General features: G+C 38.7%; 1 protein-coding gene across 1 annotated transcript in view; it reads right to left on the reverse strand.

Moving 5' to 3' along the window:
- Positions 1-114: 114 nt before the first annotated feature.
- Positions 115-10,033, reverse strand: part of LOC104513080 (desmocollin-2-like) — a gene marked incomplete at its 3' end in the record, with an annotated part of 15,865 nt that continues 5,946 nt past the window's right edge. The window contains exons 5-10 of the mRNA XM_010156312.1: positions 8,758-8,913; positions 7,679-7,823; positions 6,284-6,444; positions 4,507-4,641; positions 1,785-1,970; positions 115-374 (exon numbers count right to left, since the gene is read on the reverse strand). Of these exons, the coding sequence (XP_010154614.1) occupies positions 115-374; positions 1,785-1,970; positions 4,507-4,641; positions 6,284-6,444; positions 7,679-7,823; positions 8,758-8,913 (1,043 nt within the window). The remainder of the gene's footprint in view (positions 375-1,784; positions 1,971-4,506; positions 4,642-6,283; positions 6,445-7,678; positions 7,824-8,757; positions 8,914-10,033) is intronic.

Here is a 10,033-nt window from a genome sequence, read left to right on the forward strand (position 1 = left end):
GGTGTCGTCGGCAAACTTGCTGACGATATGTTCAGTATCAACAACAATTTCCCCTTTCCTATTTCCCACACATGCTGTGCTCCAAATAAGCTAGTAGATAGCAATGTTTCATACCATATGCCTTCACTATTTCCAGTTTCTGGATCTTCTGCTAGGTATCTCCCAATAATTGCCCCAATTTCCTCACATTCTTTAACGTCCATGCGAAAGAAACAGGGTCGAAACACCGGCCCCTCATCCACATCCATGACATTCACTTTAACAGAGGCGGTGCTCTGGGAAACTTGTTGTGAATGTGGTGCCAGAGAGTAGGGTGCCTCGTTGTTGACTGTAATCACAAGGATCCTTTGCTTGCCGCTTTCATAGTCCAGTCCCTATAACAAAGGTGGGGTGTTGGTTTTTTTCCTTCAGACTAACACAAAACTTGGTATTGTATTCACTGCCCAAACACTAAATAAAAAACTGTACCACATTTATTCACAAAAGAATTCGGCCATCATTTTTGAACATCCAGTTTGAGACACAGTAAAGAGACATGATAAAAAAAAGAAGTTAGTTTTAAGTTAGTCAAAGAAAAGAACCTGAGAAGCTACCCCCAATAAGGTAAGCAGTACCACTGTAAAATTTTAAATGAGTACTCATAGTCACGTACTAATAGAACTGAGATAAGAATTAAATTGGGGGGGGTGGGGCGGGTGGAATTTTCTCCTCCATATCTAGTTGGCCACTGTTTTAGGTTACATGTGCTTCCTTTTCAGTACAAGTCAATAACACTTCTTGCTAGCACCTAGATTTATTTTCTAGTAAGACTTCACCCATTGCAAATACATCTGAACTTGTGGGGTTGAACAGTATCTACCATTTATTCTTCAGACACCTTCTCCAAGGTCGTAATATGCCTTTAATATTGCTATTTACATTCTTAAGTCATAATACTCTCTCGTCTACTACAGTATTACATTAAGTAACGTGAAATAAGGAATTTCAGCTGGGTTAGTATACTAGGGACATAGTTTTAGAAAAATCTCTAATGATTACCAGCAACAAAGAAGATAATAAATAAAAGCCACAAATTTAACTGGCATCTCTACCTTTACGTTTTACACTTCCAAATTTTAATATTAGTGTTCTCTGCTCATTGGAAGTTACCTGTTGTTGCAGTTTTAACAGATAATGAAAGAGAGGCATGAACAGGCAGAGCGACATGCTGGAGTACAGGTACAATGGTCCTTCTAGCTCACATCACAGTGAAGTACTGTATATAACAAGTAACTAAACTAACACATAGTACTATGTGTATGCAAACCCCCTTGCATGCAGAAAAACAAACCTGAAGACACTACCCTGAAAAATAAAACTCAGAGTTTTATGCTGAGTTAGTAAGTTTAATCAACTCTCAGAAAGAACAAGATTGGAGTAGATGCTCATCTTTGCCTTCCTTTGCCACATTCCCATTTCTGTTAAAAACCCAGACATGAAGCATTCCTCTGTTACATCCCTAAGTCTAAGTAACTCCAACTTTGGAACCAAGCAAAAGCCCTAAGGTCTTCTGAAACGACAAAACAAAGGGAATTCCTTGAATCCTGTGCACACAAAACTGGAGTACTCTGGAAGGTGAGATTTGTAGGTTAAATATCACACATGATCCTCAGATCCAGAAGAAAGCATGATTTAACTGATAGTTACAGATATTCTTTGAATAAAATCAATAGCATACAACTCATTTTTAAAAGCAACATCTGAAGACACACAACTTTTCCTCTAACAGTTCCACTTTTACTTACCTTAACAACACACAGTATTCCTTCATTTGTGTTTTTGTCTGTTGTAATTTCAAAGGACTGATCATCATTTCCTCTTATAATTTCATACACTGCTCTAGACCCAGGTGAATCAGGTTCATCAAGATCAACAACAGACACACGCAGTATTTCTACATGTTCTCTGTTTTCCTCCACTTGTGTTTCATACTTGGAATATTAAAAAAAAAAAAAGAGAATACTGTTCCATAAAGCAGGACTGAAGAACACTGAATTTAAATAAGACTACTTAAGCCCAATGAGTCAGTTTACGAAGCTGCTGCAATGATTTATGTTGTTTTCAGACATCATCATGTTTCACTCACTCCTCCTTTATATCCAAGTGCAACAATAAGCTTTTACTGCCAGCACAGTTGAAGCCCCAGCTCCCTCACACACTCAAACTATCACTAAGCCTGTAATTATCCTTCCAGAAAAGGTAGATTAGCACAGTTCCCTTCAGCTACATAGCTATTAGCTATAGATGCTAATTTGCATACAACAATATCAAAGTGAACATTAGAAAAGTAATTGGGTCAAATAAAAAAACCCAAACACACAACACAAGAACTTGATAAAAAGCCAAGAAGGGTGAAATACATCTCTACATGAATGGCAAAGGATGAAAGGATTTTTCTCATTTTTTTTAATCTTTAAGAGCTGTTATTCTGTACAAGCTCAAGAAGCACAGGTAAGAGTGATTCTGAATTAATATTACTGATGATATTCTACAGCAGTGAGTGGAAAGGATAAGGTACGTGTATTCCTCATGGATAGTGAATTATTTTTCATAAATTTTGTAATACAAAATCTCCTGTGGTATTGGAGCTGAACACATTGTTGAGACATACTCTCTGTCCTGAATAATTCAGATGGCTGCAATAAGCCAATAACTAATGCTGAGCTATAGCAATCGGTGAATATGAAGTGGTTTAAACAATACTTCTATAGAAGAAAACAAAAATTGGAAGACCATAGAAAAAAGTTGGTAAAAATCCTTGCACCAACTTCACTGACACTAATATTTTCATTTGCAGCACAGAAGCAGCCAAAAACTGGTCAAATGGTAAAAAGGTTATAGAGTCATCAAATCTTAGACAAGACCTTTCAGATAATCAAGTTCAACTGTTAACCTCATACTGCTAATACCACCACTAAAACATGTCCCTAAGCACCTCCTCCACTTAAATACTTCCAGGGACAGTGACTCAATCATTTCCCTGGGCAGCCTGTTCCAACACCAGATAACCCTTTTAGTGAAAAAAATTTTCCGAATATCAAATCTTAAACCTGCCCTGGCACAACTTGAGGTCATTTCTTCTTGTGCTATCACTTGTCAATTGGGAGAATAAACCAGCACTCAACTCTGCAGCCTCCCTCCAGGTAGTTGTACAGAGTAATAAGGTCTCCCCTCACTCTCTTCTTCTCCATCCCAGCTTCCTCAGACACTTCTCACAGGACTTGTGCTCCAGACCCTTCCCCAGCTCTGCTGCCCTTCTCTGGACACACTCCAGCACCTCAATGTCTTTCTTGTAGCGAGGTGCCCAAAACTGAACTCAGGATTTGAGGTGCAGCCTCACCAGTGCCCGGTACAGGGGAACAATCCCTTCTAGTCCTGCTGGCCACACTGTTCCTGATGCAGGCCAGGATGCCATTGGCATTCTTGGCCACCTGGACACGCTGCTGGCTCACATTCACCCAGCTGTCAGCCAAAACCCCCAGGTCCTTTTCCACTGGGCAGCTTTCCAGCCACTCGTCCCCAAGCCTGTAGTGTCACAGGACGTTACTGTGACCCAAGTGCAGGACCCAGCACTTGGCCTTGTTGAACCTCACACAGCTGACCTCAGACCATTGTTCCAGCTTGTCCAGATCCCTCTGTAGAGCTGCCTTACCATCAAGAAGATCAACACTCCTGCCCAACTCAGTGTCATCTACAAACTTACTGAGGGTGCACCTGATCCCCTCATCCACGTCACTGATAAAGATAATTGAACAGAACTGGCCCCAGTACTGAGCCTTGGAGAAAATCACTTATGACCAGCCACCAACTGGATAATGCTGGTCATGATAATGCTTAGGAATTAATCTGTTCCCTCTCCGAAAATGCTTAGATTATGGGATTTCTAAGACTATGTGTTGCAGCAGAAGAGAATGAATGGGTTATGTCAGCTTTCTCCCAATGGACGTAAGGCAAATGATTCAAAATTATAATCACAGAATCACCTAGATAGGGGCATGATTTAGTGCAGGACTTGTCAGTGTTAGGTTAATGATTGGACTAGATGATCCTATGGGTTTTTTCCTAAGCACTAGACCTACACAACTTCTCAAAACCTCTAGAGATGTGGACTCCACCATTGCCCTGAGCAACACGTTCCAATGCCTAATGACCCTTTCATTATAGAAATTCTTCCTAATAGTTAATCTAAACTTCCTTTGGCACAACCTGAAAACATTTCCTTTTGTTCTATCACTTGTTACTTGGTTGAACAGGCCGGCTCCCACCTCTCTACAACCTCCCAGTAGGCCTAATAACTAACCAGCACAACAACCAACAAGGCATTCTCAAATGTCTATATTGGCACTAAGTGCCTTAGGATATTAGGCTTCATTTTTGAGAGACTGCCCACCAGGAAATTAGAAAGGGGATAAAAATAGTCCTTTATTTTTTTACCATTTTACAGACATTTCATTTATGAAGACTTACTTGTGTCTGTTTAAAGTATGGTGCGTTGTCATTTACATCCCTAAGGGCAACCATAACTTCTGCTGTAGAGCACAAACCAAACCGATGACCATTCAGGTCTCTTGCTTCAATTTGAATTAGATAATCGGGTTTATTCTGAAAAGATGAATAAAAGCATACAGAAGTTTAACATACTCATTTTTTTAATCACAGAGTTACACACAAGGAGTAGAACTAAATATTTTACTCTTGTTCCCCAAATCTGCTCTAAATTCAGTGGTCCCCTACAAAATGAGGCAATTAGATTTGGGGCTTTTTCCCTATATTACCAACAGGGAAACAAGTAAAATATTTTTCAGTGGCTAATCAACGCTGAATTCTGCATCTGTTAGTAATGTGTACGCTATATCCTGTAGCAAATAAACCTTCTGACAATGTCAGCATTATTTTCCAATTACCTGAGGTTTTGAAAGATACAAATGATGCACTTTCACCTGCTATGTCTCCCCTTTGGAATGGCAGAATGGTCCCTTAGATTTCCAGCTGTTAAATTGTTTCAGTGCATGTCTCTTATTTCAGTGAAGATGACCAGAATGGTGCTGCAATCAGCCTTTGTTTGGGCTATACCTAACAAGGTGATGCCTGCCATTTGGCACAGTTCTGGCACAGAAGATGTCAGTGCCCTTATCAGTTCCAGGGGGATCACTGATAAGCAGCCCACTAAAATCCTGACTTGAGCCACAACAGCAGAAGGATTTATTTTTTTTTTTAGCCTTTATACCTGAACAACCCAGAGAAGGGGAACTGGACACAAAATGAGGGAGTTTGAAAATCAAGACAGTAACTCCAGTTCCAAATGCCTGGAAGTAGCACTAGGTTTCTCAGGTTTATCTTTAGAAGATAGGCAGTGGAGTAATTTTTCAAGCTCTCCTTCCCTCAGTAGACACTGTGATTGTTTCGTTAGAAGCCATGGTGATGCTCACCATCGCTGCATTTGCCTCTTGCTAAAAAAGTTGAACAGTGGACCTGTAAGTGCCCAATTTTGCAGCACACGGCTAACATGGATTTTCAGTCATAAAGCAACATAAGTATGCCAGAATATGACTCTTTATCCTCAAAAAAGATGTGCCTGTAACAGGGCTTTTTTTCTAGAATGGTTGTCTTATGCTAGAAATATTATTTTGAATTACACATGCCTGTCAGTTTTTCTAGCATAAACAACCTCTCACATGAGATTTTATCCAACTCCCAAACCCTCAAATAAAATAAAAATTAAGACCTTCTGTATCTTGTTTACTTGAAAGTAAGGTGATAAGAATAAATGGTTTGAGCATTAATTTTAAGAAATATTATATTGCTGTTTAGGCTTCAGATACTGGAGATATTTCTGTTGAGTATAGGATGACTCAGAAAAGTTGGTTCATCTTCCCTGTAATGAAGCAAGCAGCACCTCAGACAGAGCTTGATTAGGTAGGAACAGTGGCTTATGAGGTTAATGAGCAGTGAAAGGATAAAAATCCATAGGATTTTCAGTCCATAGGCTGAATAGGACTGTAGCGGGAGGTCCCCTGCCAAAATTAGTTAGAATATAGTAGATCTACGCAGAAACTCTTTGGACCGATTACAGGTCTCTGGAAAGATTTGGAAGCTCCATAGAGAGGGAAACAAAAAAAAGGGTAACAGAAATTGTTTAACTGGCAACTCCCGTGCCAGCAATTCAGAGTTGCACTAGATTCAGAGTTCCACACTAATTCTGTGTGCACTAGATGACAGCTAAAGGTGCTTCAGGCAAGTTCACCTCTCTGTCCAAGTGCGGTGTTGCTACTGTTATGACACCTGTATCAGGATGTATATTAAATAATTGTCTTGCTGCACTTCCTAAAATGCTGTATTTCAACTTAGTATGCAGAGTATGAGGCTCGTCTTTGTCCTCTGCAATCACTTGCCCAACACGTTCACCTGTGAATACAATACAGCAGATTTTAGTTCCAGAAAAATCTGTAAATAAGTTATATGAACAGATATTTGTATTTTAGATACATTAAAACACCTATTTCATCACTTAGGTCTAAATGAAGATAACATTAAAACACAGTAAATAGTAGTAAAAATACAGTAATAGTGTAAAATGGTCTATTTTAATCCTCTAGGTATTTTTTCCTTTCTTAGACAAAGTTGTCAATATCACAGCTCTCAGAAATAATAGTCAAAAGAAATACTACAACTTTAAATTTCAGTTAGCTTTTTTGACAATGACTTGTAACTAAGCAGCCCAAACACAGCTAAAAAGGAGTTGCCGGGGAGATGGAAGAGGAGGTTCGGTTCTTTCTGACATGGTTCAAACTGCAGTACTGCCTCTCAGGGAGCACTGATGTACTTCATCCCTATGCTGTACCATCCCAAGTGGTTTTGGATCTTCACTTTGAATCAGTAACTTGCCCAATAAGAAGTAGAGCAGCTCAGAGAAAGAAATGCAACTGGTGTTTTGGGGTGAACAGGAAGACACTTCACTTCCTTTTTTTGTGAAGCAAATTAGACTTTCTCCACACTACAGCCCTAGCCTAGGAGATGAGCGAGGAATGGCAAACCACAGCTTTTGCATTACCTATTCTCTGGGGTCTACCTTTCTCCCTGTTTTTGTCCTCTGTTACAAGCACACATTAAGTCAGTAATGTGCAAGTCCCTTCCTTTTATAAAATAAGAGCAGAAGCAAGACTTTCCCCTCTCTCCCTGTCCCAGGAAGAATCTTACCTTAGCTCATCAGCTCAGACAAATAGTGTCAAATGCCTTTGAATAAGCTTACACCTTCAAACACCACAGATTTAGTTGTTTAAGAAACTAATATGTTAAAAACTGTTGTTCTGCCAATCAAAACATTTCATGGACATAGGTGATTCAGGATAACATGAAACGAATAATGTTCTGAAGTTCTTAGACCATTTTAGGAACATTTAATCATCTCAGTTTTTAAAAAATTCTTTTTTAAATAATACTTTTCACCATAATTGACATGGCATTTTGGAATTTCTAGTCATTAAGGATTCTTGAGTTGCTCTTTTCTTTACAGCAAATGTTGAATTTGAAATACTCTTTAGGAAATCCTACTGAAATTGATTAAATGACAAGATTACATCCAGTCATACCAGAACATAACTGAGCTGAGTAGTGTTCACTGATTTAAAACAATTCTTACCAGATTTGCAATTTTCAAGAACAAAAAATTTGTAAGAACTTTGAGAAAACTCTGGAGCATTATCATTATCATCCTCTATCTTGATTGTATGCACAAGTGGTACCTCTGGTGAATAACCATCTGCAGTGGTTGCAAAGCAAATAATCTGTAAGACAAATTCAGTAATTCACCTAAGGCTTAAGCAACAGAAAAAAAAAAAAAAATTACACTCTCAGTTCAACAGAGGAGTCAATAAAATGAACTACAGCATACCAAGCATATCCTTCTCAAGACCAGGCTCTTCAGTCACGCGGAAGGGGAAGTGATTGATATCTCAAAATGACAGCAACACAAAACCTTTAAATGCTTTCCAGTCTTTCTCTTTTCCATTATTCCCACTACAAGTATTTGAATCACTTTTGGTTTCCCTTTCCCCAGCTCTGTCAAACACTTTTTCCATGTCTCTTAAAAACATGCTTTCCCAGGTGTCTGAGGCAATCTCAGTCTTACCAAAAATTTAGATGTAAATATTGCTATATGGAACAAAATTAAGAACATCAGCAAAACTATTTGCCCATTACAACATAATCTAATAAATGCAGTAATAGGTAGTGCAAATAACCTCACTATTTAGAAGTGTTTCTACTGTTCTTATTACACTTCTCAGCCAGTAGAGAGAGCAGTGCACCTTGTTAACAAAATACCAAAACTGAAGAGCTCGAGTAAAAGATGTTCAAAAAGACCACAGCTGTCTAGAGTTTTTCACTATCTTGGTTTTATGTAGACATTTCCAAACTTCCCTGAAGAACCCTGGGATAACTTCAAAACCTTCCCAGAAGTGACACAAATCCAATAGCTCACTACATTTGTGCTGTGATTAGAATCTAAGCAGTGAAAAACAAAACTACTCTCAAGATCTAGATGACTAGCTGTTTCTTTATTTGTCACCGATTTCATCTCTACAACACCAAAGACATTAGTCAGAACAAATCGCTGATTCCCGACCTTGTCTGCTCCCTGTTTCCCCCACAGGTCAGATTCAAATATATGTATGACAGAAGAAAGAGATTCAATTGTATTTGCACAATTTAGGCCTGTACCTGAAAGCTTGGATATTGTTCACGGTCTACTGCACGAGTAGCAAAGATATTTCCAGTTTCTCTCTCTATGTAAAACAAACCCTTTGGATCTTGATCAATTCCTGGTCCACTTGCAGAATAATAAATGGTGTAGTTCTGAGCTGTGTCTGACTGGATCTGTAAAATAAATGGTTTTAAGCCCAAGGAAAAACAGTAGCATCATTCTAATACATTTTCACCTTTTCCATTATCATATTTAGCACAAGAAGGAACTCTTCAAAAGAAGAAAGCCAAAACTTGATTTACTTCAACTCCTTCAGTAGTTTAAAATTCATAGAATAGTAGACCAGCTTGCCATGTAACTGCCTTCCTTTATAATGTGTGTACACAGGAAGGGGTATTTCATTCAACCTCAGAAATGTTTAGGACTATCAAACAATTAAAGAAATTACAGTATGCATAAAAAACACCTTGAAATATAATTGCTCTAGAATACTGCATATACAAGGCACATTCAGATACAGATGGCTTATTATTTTCTGTCCTTGTTAAAGAGATCTTGGTTTTAGTGCACTCTGAGAACGTGGTTTGCAGGGAGGGAAGACCACTTGGAATATAGTCCAGAGCTACATCAATTCAGACAGCCTCTCTGCATCTCATTACAAGCACCCAGGAGGTAACATTAGCAGTTATCTACTTAGAAACACTCTCCTCCCCAAATACCTTCCTAACTTTTGTGAGTAAAGTAAGATTAGGAGAATGATTGCTCTACACAGACACTGTTATTACACTTGTCTCTGCACATCTGCTACCAACCACTCCATAATCTAGTGCAGCCTAGATGGATGTATGATAATTTTAGTACTTGCATTTCCCTTTCATGCCTACTTGTTTTCTTACAGTAAGTAGTTTTCCTAATAATATGGGCCATAATCAGTCTTCAGTGCTACAGGTATACACCTTGAGCTCCAGAAAGGATGTAGACATACAGGTAAGACTTCCCCCACTCTGTGTCTACAAAACGTTTTTTAGGCAATGTTTTGAGGGGGGTTGTTCGGTGGTAGTGGTCACCGTGGGTGGGTGTTTTTTTGTTTGTTTTGGTTTTTTGTTTTGTTTTTAATTACACACTTCACTGATTTCCAGGTCAAAGAGCTCTCTTCTGATAGTATGCCTCTCTCATTTTTACAACTTTTGCACATTTCCAGTTCACCTCAACAACCATGATCACGAGTTATTGCAGTGACAAAATCACAAGATACACCATGAACAGGATAGAACAAGACAGGAATAATAGCAG

The sequence above is a fragment of the Eurypyga helias genome, unplaced genomic scaffold (genome assembly GCF_000690775.1).
Source record: "Eurypyga helias isolate BGI_N326 unplaced genomic scaffold, ASM69077v1 scaffold5480, whole genome shotgun sequence".
NCBI classification, from domain to species: domain Eukaryota; kingdom Metazoa; phylum Chordata; class Aves; order Eurypygiformes; family Eurypygidae; genus Eurypyga; species Eurypyga helias.